Source organism: Amphiprion ocellaris, chromosome 9 (genome assembly GCF_022539595.1).
Source record: "Amphiprion ocellaris isolate individual 3 ecotype Okinawa chromosome 9, ASM2253959v1, whole genome shotgun sequence".
Classification (NCBI taxonomy): domain Eukaryota; kingdom Metazoa; phylum Chordata; class Actinopteri; family Pomacentridae; genus Amphiprion; species Amphiprion ocellaris.
This window is the reverse complement of record NC_072774.1, coordinates 31,348,595-31,361,342: the sequence shown is the minus strand read 5'-3', so window position 1 is coordinate 31,361,342 and position 12,748 is coordinate 31,348,595. Positions and strand designations below refer to the sequence as shown.

The following is a 12,748-nucleotide window of genomic DNA, read 5'->3' as shown; positions in this document are numbered from 1 at the left end:
AATGCATGTGTGGGATGGTTAAGACTTCTCAGATTGCCGTATGATTTGGATTTTGCTGTCCTTAACCCACAACATTCTCTCCTTCTCCTCCTCCTCCTCTGCTCTTCATAAAGCCAGCTTTATGGCTTCTCCTAAAATTGCGAGTGTGGAAGCTTCAGCTACAAGACGCGCTGCTCAACAGCTGCCAAATGCCTAAACCGGCAGCTCCTCTCCACCCGGCTCACTCCAGCCTGACCGTACCGAGTTATCGCGTGGCTCAGTGCAATCAATTATTGTTGCAGTGGAATCATTAATAATTTCCTAATGAAAACGATTCTGTTGATCTCTGTTGTCTTTTAATTAAACATAATTAGTCGGCTGCTCGGAGCTGTGGTGGGGACTCCTTTAGGGTACAATTTTGTTTTAATACACTGATAATGAAATTTTTACATTGTGTCAGTTGTTTAGTTATTATTCAGTCACACTATTTCGCTATGTTCCCAGATAAGAGATAATAACCCTCGCACCTCCTATTTGCTGCAGTCATTTTAAAAGAGGAGGGTTGAAATGAACAATTAAATTTTGAACTGTAAGAGTCCTCTCCTGTCACCATTTCATGCTGCACGCTACCAGACAGAGAGCAGTGTAGGAAACAGCGCCGTTTCATGCTGTCATTTCTCAGGGAAAAAAAAGCTCAAAATATCTTTGCACGGGACGTTACAAGGCTGGTTTTATTAAAAATAAGAGTCAGACAGATACTACATCTGTCCAGGCAGGTCATGCTAGTTCATCGTTTGCCTCTGAGGTCCACAGCTCTGGATCAGTGGAAAGAGCAAATGAAGGCATAAAGAGGATCTGATTGTGAGGACTTAGAGAATAGGAAATAATACAAAGACACAGTGAGTTAGCTAATTCTGCACTGTCCGGGCTTATGTAAAACGGCCTAGTTACATTGGTCAATTTCTGCACGAACAATGGGCTAAGTTGCTCTGGAGACTTATTGGACATGCTGTATCTGAATGTGGTCTGGCTTAAGAGGCTTACGGTTGAAAAGTTTAGGTGACCTCTGAATAATGCCACATAATGTGGTCACATTGAATGTGTATAGTTTCAATGGGCTCAGATATCAGGTAACAATGGGGTAAGCACAATGAAGGCTCGCGCTAAGAATGAATTGAGCCATATATTGTATTTTAGTCCTAAAATGTAATTTTTTTTTAACTGTGAGCTCAGATCTGACAGAGTCTGATTTCAATTGTGTAATCGGCAGCAGGCGAGAGGTTTCACATAAAGGGAGGGTAATATGCTGACTTCAAAACTTCCTCTGTAAATATGATCAGATATAACTGATGTAATAAGTGTTAAAATCAGATTGAGCTCCACAGTAAGAGCTGATGCATTTTCAAAAAAGCCAGGTGATATCCTATACTTTTCTTTTTGTCCACAAATCTCATGAATATTCCAAAAGCAAATAACATTTTTTTGTGTGTGTACTGAAAGCCTGATATAATTACTCTTCTGTATCATGAAACTCCATTGTTGTTGACTAAACTATTAAAAACATTATTTCCTTTATCAAAATCAACTGTAGTTGAAGTTGACTCCCATGTAAACTATCCTAGAGCTGTAATGTGTAATAATACGCTGCTGAAAATAGTCCCTCACAAACGCACTACTTACTCTGTTTGAGTGACATTTGGTAAAAACTGCAGTACCCTGGTTGTTGGTGTTTTATAATAATAATAATAATGAAGTATGTGTGGGATAATTTTATCAAGTATTAACCAAAGGGCTTGGGACTGTGAGGGTGGAGAGGTTGAAAAGTTTCTAGAGATGGGCGAATGCATTGTTCTTTTCCTGGGACTTGTTCACAGTAAGTAAAACACAGACTATTCGCATCCTTTCCTGTTTGACAGAATGATCGCATCACACTTGGGTTCGGTAACAATGACTCCCTGAACAGTTGTTAAAATTCCTCCAAAATCAGGCAGGTTTGCAGCATTTTGAACTGAATCTCTGTCGGTACCATATTCAACAGGGAGATCTGAGATGAACCAAATCAAAATGCAGCTGACTTTCTTTTCTCTGTTCAATCTCTCCTACTTTCCAGCTGCATTGTTTATCAATCTGTTGTTTATCTGTACAAAAAAGACAAATTCTCCACTGGTTTCTCTCTTTCCCTGTCTGTCACTCCCCCCCTCCCTCCTTCCTCAGTCTCCAGTGTTACTGTAACATATAATTACTCTGCAGACTTGCTGCCTGTTTCTATAACTTCAGCGGTTCAAAGAAACTGTCGGAGTGTGGAGGAGAGCATTGTGGGAGTTCCAGGTGGATTTCTCGATAATGAGTTAGCGCAGTAGTAGAGTTGAGAGTTTTAGTAATGGCTGGCTGCTAAGGCTCTTCCTGGGAGTTTAATGTAAAACAAACAGGGCCATGCTGACAGCCTGGGAAAAACAGATATTGCACTTTTCCTACTTCCACTTCAGGGCTCTTGCTGTCTCTTATTGCAAGAAAGGGAATTCTAAGAAGAATTTATATTCATGAAATGGCTCTATGAATCTTAATTTGAGACATTTAAATGACTCAAACATTACTCATGGTCTTTGACTTCTATTTTTTTTTTTAAATGTTTTTTTCTGTTCATCTGGATAAAACGATACAGACAAGAAGACAGAGTACAAATTGCCGGGAAAGACAGCATTTTGCTCGCAATAGGAATTGTAGGATCCCAAAAATAGGCAAAAAAAATCTATATTTGACAGTGTTGGGTTGGCTTGTCTTGGTGCTGATGACCAGGGGCGCCCCGTGGGGGACCTGGCTACTCCATCCTGCTGCTTGTTACACACTCCAGTGCATGTATTATACATAGCACATTGCAGGGATACAACTCTCAGTGGAATAATTTTGCTGAATCCTATCCTCTCTCATTCCACACATATTTTCTCCTGCTTCCTGACCAGTTTCGGGGATAGAGGATGAGCAGTTGTACAAAATGTAAAGCAGAAATCATAGGACAGAATGCCTAACACTAAGCTACAGCCACTCAAACCAATCACCAGTCCTTACTTAGAGATACTCCCCCATAGATTCACACTGGCAAGCATCCAAAGTGAACTGCTACTATCTTCGCAGGCAGCCATAAAGAAAGCCGAGACCACTGAAACGTGAGCCAAAACATATTCTGCAGGCGTACTGTGTATTGAGATATTCACTGTTTTCCATAAATAACGCATCTCAGGGAGCAATGAAGCTGCCGACAGAGGGGAAACAGCACAGGGGTGAAGATATAAACAATCTGGGCCTCAGCTTTTCGAGGTGAGAAGAAAGTTCCTGTTGGACTCTGAGAAGCCTTTTTCCTTCGGTTGATCCACGGTAGGGTCGATACGATAAATACAATTCCAGCACAGCTTCAAAACTACAGCGAAAAAAGACCAAATTCAATATTGAATTTGACAAAGATTTGACATTTTCAGCACGCTGGCACTCAATTTCAATGTCACCTCCAGAGGGTGCACACACATGCAGATTGGAATATTTAAAGAAGGCGATGAAGAAGAATGAGAGGCATAAATCGAGTCACAGTCTGGACGCAAGAGTCAAACGGCTGAACGGCATCAAACACTTCACCACTTTCTGAACTTACTCCAAGTCCACGTGGAGAAAAAAAAAGTTGCCAGGAGCAAAATGTGGAGCAATTTTTGCTAAAGAAAAACCGAGAGAAACGGACACCCAACCGATTTATCCAACGCTCTTTGGCAAAGTTGCTACAAAGCTGCTTGAGTCAAGTATGGAATTACACAGCCTGAATTTGTGTGCCTTGTGCTATCCTAGTAGTGTCACACCTTTGATATTTACTGTAGCATTTGTTTCACAGGGGAACATTTTCATCAAATGCAAACTTAAGAGAAGAATCATGACAAAACGTCAACATTTGCTAAATTAATATTTCCCAAAAACATGGAAATACACAGAATCGACTTTCTTTTAAACTCTGGTCGTCTCACAGCGACTTTGAGGTGACAAGAGATATTTAACTTCTACTCTGAGATGTAAATTAATTCCTCTATTATCATTTATTATCAGTTGGCAAGCGTGTGCTGATTCTTGTGGAGGATTTAGAGTAATGAACTTATACAGTACAACACAGAACAACTCTCACAAGAGGTCGTCTGGAGATGTTATTGTGTTTAATTTAATAAGGTCAAGCTGAAAGTGACAAACAAAGGAAGTGCCGGCAACACACAGCTGAGGTGATGATGCTCGCCTGTGCTGATGCTATCTGCACGATACATGTATGAAGACTGGCAGAGGAAATGCTTCATTTTTATAAAGTGAGAAATCCTGCTATTTTTTTGTTTCATATAGTCAGTCTCTGAGCAAAAAGATTAGAAGATTTTAAAGAAGTGCATAATCTTCTTTAACAGCTTATCAAAACTTTAATGATTTGGTGATAAAGAGCACAAAGTTAAGTAGCCGGTTAAGAGGATAACTCCCCAGTGCAGTCTAGTGATTAGTAGATGAGAATTGGGAGACCGAAAATCCGGGTTGCAAATCCCACTCCTGCCACTTATTCACTTTGAGGGAGAAGAAGCTCCATTTCAGCTTTGGGGGTATTGTCACGGGGTAATCATTTTTGAAAAGTGATAAATGGAGCCCTTTCCCTTCACCCTTTGGAATCCAAACACATCTTTATTTACGTATTTATTTTGCTGTGTCTCTCTGGTTAACACCCGTCAAGACCCAATTATAGCTGCAGAAGCCTTGTGCTTTCATGAGAAGTGAAGCTCCAGACTGTAGTGTCAGTGCTGTACACAGTTTAAGCATCTTCCCATACAATCTGCAACAAACTGAGCTCTGCACAGATCTGTGTTGGGGCTGTTTTAATGAGGGTTTTCTGGACACAATGCTGCAGATTGAGGAGTTTATCTTTATGACGTGTGGGGGGGTCATTTGAGTTTTTTTTTCTGCTTTTAAGGATCACTTTCGAATGAACAACATGGATTTTCTGACAGATAGTTGTATTTTTCCCCCCACACATATTTACATAAATCCACTTCTAGTGAGGGGTTTGTATGAATACGGCTGATTTATTAAAGATGTGCGCCTAAAGCTTGGCTGAATTAGCGAGAGAACAAATGAAGCAAAGTGGCAAACCCATCTCCACTCACGCTTCCCTCGCTATCTGCCCTGAGATAGGGATTCACTTAGTATAAAAGAGAAAAAAAGGGGCATTAATTACCTTGTGAAATCTAAAGACCATTAACTTTGTGTGTCAAGTGATGTTTCTCAGTTCCTAATCAGAGTTTTAGTGATATAAATTACTCCTTGGATGGGAAAAACAGATATGGTGTGGGAGTGTGTGTACGCATGTCTTTTTGTGTTTGCTTGTAGATGCAATTATTTGTGTGTTTGTGACTTTGAGAAGTGGGGGGAGAAAGGAAAAGAGGAAAAGTAAAAGAAAGACAGACTGTGAGGAAGAGAGAGAGAGAGACAGGCAGGAGAGGAGAGGAGAGGAGAGGAGTGGATGGAGGATTGTGGCGTGTTGTGTTGCGCTGTGCAGAGATAACGGGATGCCGGCGCTGCTTGCTTACCTTTGCTGTACACCACACAGTTGTTTTTGTTGTCTTCCGCTCCCTGCCAAGTCACATCCAGCAGCCACCTGGGGCCGGCGCTCAGCACCACCGGGACCGTGCTCTTCGTCTTCTGGTCGAGGACAGATAACAAACACTAATCATTTGCTTATTTTGGTGATTAAAGAAACATTAATAACCACTGAGTTACGCTCTTCTGCAGCTTTGAATGGCCATAAAGAGACAATTTCGGAAACTATGCAGCATGCAACTCAAGTCCACCCCAATCACCCTTTTTTTTTTTTGTACATTGCGGAGCAGATTTGAGGGCAGGTTTTGTGTATATGTGTGTGTGTGTGCGCATTATGGGATACAGACAAAAGCTGCAGTTGCAGCTGGAGTGGTGGCAAATGTGTGCAAAAGCCTGAACTGTATCAAAAGGGAAGAATTATCATCCTCGATTGAACCCAGTGATCCAGCGTCAGATCTCCCAGATTAAGAATATCATCTCAGGTGTCTGAGAATCATAGAAAAAAAAAGAAAGAGAGGAAAAAAAGGTGGTGACTTTCAGAGAGAAGGAAGCGAGTGTTCAGCAGTGAACTTTGGGCACATTGTGCTTCTCTATCGCCAGGATCTCGCTATTTCCTGAAACAAGCAGGGAAGAATTTAAAGAATCAGTATCCATTTCAAAGGGCGATTGAGGTTAGAGTTTTTATAATATGCCGGAAAATTATTCTGAATGTGTAAGGTCATTTTTCTTCTTGGTCAGAGGTCAAACGTGGAGTTTTATTCCTCGGCAAGAAAAAATAAAACAGCGAGATAGAGAGCAACATCCACCATAATAGATTCACATGGTGCAGTGTCACCAGATCTGCTTGCTCTATTTATCCTCATATGATTTTCTATTCTGTTTTATTTTGGTCTTTTTTTTTTCTTTTGGCTTCTTGTGAAATGATGCGTTGGCGGTGTTGTGTGCATGTTGTGTGGGAGTGGTAGCAACATCTTAGGCAGCTGGGTACAGTAGCCTATTACTCAAAGGCAAAATGCCAGTATTTTAAGGCCATTACTTTTGAACCTCGGGCCCCCCCTCCTTCATTAGGATGTTACAGAAATAGTTTAGCTCAGAGAAAATGGGTTGGGTTGCAATCTCGACACTTCATTCCTTTTTCCATCTGAGGCAGCCAGTGACAGGACACTGTCCATCTGCCTAATGCAACAGAAAAAATACCAGTCCTCTCCCGTGCTTTTCACTTATTTCTCCCCCGCAAAAGGCAACAACCTTCAAGGATAAATGCAAATGTCACTTGAGCATGTTAAAGGTCTGAATTGGCACAGATATGCACAAGAGATGAGCACTGTGCTCCGGCACTGTGCCTGCATGCCCCCTCCTCCTCCCACTCCTCCACCCGCCCATTCCTCTTTCCATGAACTCTATCTAGTCGGGGGCTGGAGGACATAGATTTTTTTTTTTTAGAGAGCATTATTTACAAATAGCGAATACATCTCGCAGAGCTGATAGGAATCTGTTTGGGTTTTGTCGGCGAAATTAAGGAAACAAATGCAGACACTAAATAAAGAGAGACTTCTTAATAGTCTCTCTTTATATATAGCTGTGCACATTGGCAAACTGCACTGCCAAACTGATCAAACACAGACAGTAAATTGTGTCTGTTGATATTCTTATTCCTTCTCCTGGCATCTTCTTATCCCGTCCTGGCAGCAGATGAGAGAGAGGGGACCTCTGTAATTTAAGTCATCCGCGATTTCACATTTCAAATTAGCCTCACAATAAAGTCTTCTATCTGGCTAACCTGAAAATCTCACACCCCTGTCAAAGGAGCAGAGCAGACCGGCCGATTGTTGCTAGGACGACTATCTGAAATGGGAATCAGATTAACCCTTTCTCAGATCTCCAGACTGGAGCCATCTCTTATTCAGCAGCGAGAGGCCTCTCTGCCATCCCTCTGTGCCTCTGGGAATTCATGATATTCCAGCTGCTCTTAATGTAGCCAACAGAGACAAAATACCACATTAATGAAACATCCACCCACTGTGAAAAATCACACAAAATTTGTTAGATTCATGACAGTAAACACAATTATTCCCTTAGCTACTGCTGTGTGTAGGAACTTTTAAAATTCTAATTGTCTATTATTTTTGATTTATTTGTCTATTTCTACTATTTCCTTTGCTTCTTTTTGTTGGAAACTGAGCAGCAACAACCCATGACAGTCTCTGAGTGCAGATTTACATAGAGCATCTATAGTGACAATATGTGCTTTGTAAGAATGCCGCATGTAGCAGCCGTCACTAAGACAAAGAAATGCACGAGAGCAACTGCACACAACATATTTAGGATTAAGACACAGCGGCGTCACTGCAGCGAGGAGCGTCTGCAAATGCAAATGAAAACATTTGTACAACTGGATCAGTTGGCCTAAGTGGCCGAGGCCAGAAGCAATGCAGATTGACAGGCAGAAAATTACGATTTCCCTGGAGCGAGGCAGCACATGATGAACTGGCTTTATAGAAACAAACTCCTCGTCTTGCTACCAGTCACACAATCGGGGGGATGTGACGTATGGAGGCTTGTTCCTGTCCAAAAACAGCACACTGAAAGGAGTTTGGAAAATATGCTGACCCCTGTTGGCTAGTTTAATGTGTCAGATGCAAAAATCTGTCTATTTGCATGTCTACACGGGATGATCTTAATGTGTTTCCTATTTGATGTCTTCGCTTATAGTGTCAAAGTGCAAAAAGTTTAATATTTTTTCTAATCTTATTTATTAACATGTCCATCACACGCTTATGGAATAGACATTTAAATGTCTAAATATTGCAAAACAAGTAAATATTTGTTATGTTTCTATAGATACCGTCTTTAATATCAGTTTACAGACTATCATCCCTGTCAGAGCCTGTAACCCTCCCTCCCGGGCCTTCCTCTCTGTGTACTGTGTTATGGTTTATCCACCCTCTGCCTTCACTCCAGTGGTTTCAATACTCTCCCGGTATTTTATTTTTTTCTCCCTCTGAGCTCTGTTACCGTTGCTCGTGTAAGAGATACAGTGACCAAAACAGTGTAGTCAGCGAGGAAGTGATTACAAACTGATGCTCCAAATTCGCTATAAAATGAAAATCAATATTTCCACAAGTTGCTGCAACATAAAAGATAACCTTCATTGATTTTTCTAGACTTAGGCCTCTGTGATAAAATCTAATATAAATTTTCAGCCACACGGATTTGGATCAGAGCGGAGCAGGGGCTGAACGATAAGTTCCGTGCACATCTCTCAGACTTGGATTTTTTTCCCCCCTTCCCCTTTTCCCTCTTCCAAGGCAGGGCTGTACTATTTATAATTGGCCCTGTGTGAGCAAAAGCTTCTATCAGGAATCTGTTCTAATTTTTATTACTGAGAAGCTAAAGCCTGTTCCAGATAATTTGGAAATTTCAGGGGAATTGTGATAGAGCTGATGGCACAGCCGGACTGACTCCAGAAAGGAGCTAACCTGTAATAGCCTCTGTGGCTGCGCTGATTAAATGTTGCCATAGATGAAAGACCTGCCATCACCGCAATAAATTAACCAATCACACAAATCCCAAGTCGCTACTAATCCCTCCTTGATACCATGATCCTCTGATCAGCTGAAGGAGGTGAAGAAGAAACTGGCTTGTGACACTCAGCCTTCTTCTAACTCCCTGCTTCCCTGTGTAAACAACAAGCTAATGATATCACTGCTGACCATTTCACCACCACTGGCTACTCTTAACCCGCTTCATGGTCAGGGCAGGTGAAATCGATACAAACCTTGGTGGGAATGATTATTTTCCTCATCGCTTCCCCCCTCCTTCCACCAAGGTCACTGACTGGCACTGTATCCGTCTTGATCCCACAGCTGCAGGATTTAGACAACTGAGAGATCAAAACCACTCTGTCTGAATATCTCAAGACATTCACTGGCTTTATACATTCAGCTTCCAACACCCACTCCATGTGAAAGTAGTGCCATTTTAAAATAAAAACACCAGTCCAAATGTTACATCTTGTGAATAGTCACCCTTTTTATTTCTCAGTTAAATCCTTCTTTCAACATTTTTGCAATTTGAATTATTAATAAAAACGTGATTTTTCCGTCCTTGCATTACATTTGACCAGTGTTGACCTGACAGCATGTCTCAAAGTGCCATGTCCTTTTCAAACGATACCAGCAGTGTAAGTATATATAAAAAAAAACAAGCTTATGTATGGGTTATGTCAAGTTTATATGTTCTCTGTTTCTAACATGGGAGTGAGGATAAAGGATTTGTACCTGTTTTACCAGTCAGTTTACAGCAGACAGCACACTCACACCTTGATAACGTCCATTGCAATTAGTTGTTCACTGCGATGAAACAAATTGCATGTGGTCAACTGGAAATTTCATTAAGGGAGATTTTCCTCTAGCCCTCGTTATCGCTCTGCGTATTAATATTTTCTTAGCCTCAAGGATGGATGGGTTGCAAGGGTCTTTTTTTTGTCGAATAAAAACGGCCAAAGCCAACCTCGCCGTCTGTGTTCTCCCACTGCTGTCCATGCTGGCAAAAAAGCTCGTATGTACGCTTAGTTAGGTGCTGCCTGTTTTTTTTATTGCATCCTGAAATAAGATTCTCTGTCAACATCCTACATAAAGTGGGAAATACCTCCATTTCTCAAGTCTGCTTTTGTGTCATTTCCTCCTCTTTTAAATGGCCATGGTTACATCTGCTGAAATGAAAAGATACCTACATACTGCTTTCATTCCTTTCTCTCCCTCCTCTCTCCCTCTCTCTAAGGCTATAGCATCTGCTATTGGGAGACTAAATAACAGAAATATGCAGGAATTGCACACTAATTCCCTTTAGAGATAGATCTTGGCTGGTGCCCTGTCATAAATCAGAGAATTTCGATATGAAATGAGGCAAGCTGCTCTAATCATTTCTGCATTTCAAATTGGATCACTGGCTCAATCGCTTGGCTTTTAAACTGCTTGCCTAAGAGCAAATGTGAGGTGGGAGATAATTCAGCTGAAATCTCTGCCTGCTCTGTGCGGCAGTTAGTTTACTGCTTGAGTGCAAGAGAATGCTTTTTTCTTCCCTTAGCCCATCTTTCTCTTTTCAACTTTGTTAAATTGACTTTTCATTTTAAAATCGATTAAATTGAGAGAGTCACTGCTGTTCCCGGAATCTTTAAAGGGACACCCATCACTGTGCGCATGTGCCTTTATTTGGCTGCTGCTATCATGGCGCCACTATGGGGAATAAATATTTTCTCATTTAAATCACCTTTTATCCTGCTGACTGGACTGTAAGCATCAAAGTTCATGTGCTGCATTAGCTATTACTTATTTCACTCCATTGAAATGCTCACAGTGGTCGCATTTATATTGACTATGGTTGGCATGGCACGACTACTGTATGTGCAGCTGCTTTTCTTAAAGACAGAATAAAGCAGACTAATGATTGGCTGCTCAGGATGTCAATGAAGAAGGAAAGCTAAAATACAAATAGCACATCTAGACATGTTATTGTTTTTTAAAAATGCATTTGCTGCTTGCTAAATCAGAGAGGAGTGAAGAATAGTGATTGGTAAGGAGGGGGAACTCTATCCATTCTCCATTCTTCAACACCTTCAGGCACATTGAGGTGCTCCAACTCTAAAGCCAAACAGTTTAGTGGAAGCTGTACCTGCCCTGGAGACAAGCAACCTCCTTTCTCCACCCCTGTCTTCTTCCCCTTTCTTTCCTTTCCTTCCATTTTCTTTCCTTTCCTGTTATATTCTTTCCCATCATTTATTTCCTATTAATTACTTTCCTTTCCCTTCCTTTCCTTTCCTCCACCTGTCTCCTATCATCTCTCATCTCTTTTACCTTTAAAACTTACACGTATATAAAACATTTCTCCTTCCTTTCTACCTTCTCTAGCCCGTCAGCATCAAACCACAATGTCTCCAGCTTTCTTTGTAGTGGTGACTGTTTAATTCAGCTTCACAAGTACCTGCATATGTACTGCCGTAACTACGTCTAATGTGTATGTCCTGAGAACTATTTGAAGCTGTAAACAAGAGAACGCTGAATTTGTAATGCGTGTGCTCCGGGACTCGGCCATGTCTTGGAGGTACGGTGCACATATACACACATGTACTCCTTGTGTTTGGCTTTGGTCAGAGGACAGAGCAGCCCTGTCGCTTCACTACTCACTGTTTGAATTACTCAGAATTTCCCATTTGAATTCAATTGGGAAGGACTTGTTTGATCTTTTGCATGTAAGTTAGGTCTGACTCCCTGAGCAGCAAGAAGCAGTGTGAGGGAACATAATAGGGAACCCGGAGCCAGTAATGTTCACCTGTATGGATATTACCATGGCCCCTGGGGGTCAAGGTGGCAGGTGGCATATTCTCTGGACAGATCCACCTCTTTCTCTGTTGGAAATAAACATGCGGATGGGGGATTTCTTCAAAGAAGAAGAAAAGGGAACTCAGGAGTCAATCAGTCAATGGGGTCACAACAAATCCCTGCTCTCATAACCACACATTGAAGACTAGGATCAGTCAGAGGCAGTAAATAAAGACAAACAATAAAATAGTAGGCATGATGCTTGAATAAAGCCCCTGACTTTAGATAAACCTCTGTGCCCCTTTAGGTATTGGATTTTAATATTCTTTTGAACTCCCCTCTCTTCTCTGGTGGAGTTCTAAATTCCATGATGCATTAGAGTAGCATCTACTGTATGTGATTTTATATTTCAGGAGGCTTTCATTCTGTGCAGCCAGTCGCACCCTCTGATTCTGAGCTCTCCTCATATCTGAGTGTACAGAATATTAATTATAACAAACACAGGAGAAAGCACAATACACTGAAAATCACAGGAGATTAAGAACAAAGAGAAGAAACACATGAACTGCCTCTGAAACACAACTTTGTTCTAACAACGGAATAAACGGAACGGAGGTATCTGTGATTTGCATACCACCTGATCATCGACGTACTGCTGCACTGTTCAATAGTTTGATCCCTACATGCACTTCAGAGAAATGGGGTCTTACTAAATCCACTGTAAAAGACCAACAATATTTACACCAAGTTAAGTAAATAAGATAAAGATGGTGAACTTGCCCCTCACTAAATGCATTAGACGTGAACTCTCTTATCAGAGTCTCAGCACACGGACTGTTAAAAGATGG

General features: G+C 41.3%; 1 protein-coding gene across 2 annotated transcripts in view; it reads right to left on the bottom strand.

Annotated features, from left to right (window-relative positions):
• zfpm2a (zinc finger protein, FOG family member 2a) overlaps positions 1-12,748 on the bottom strand; it is a 118,379-nt gene that overhangs the window by 39,639 nt on the left and 65,992 nt on the right. The window contains exon 5 of one of the 2 annotated variants that reach the window (XM_035956940.2): positions 5,571-5,679. In XM_035956940.2, coding sequence (XP_035812833.2) covers positions 5,571-5,679 — 109 coding nt within the window. Of the gene's footprint in view, positions 1-5,570; positions 5,683-12,748 lie in introns of both variants that reach the window. The other variant, XM_023289489.3, reaches the window with a different exon arrangement.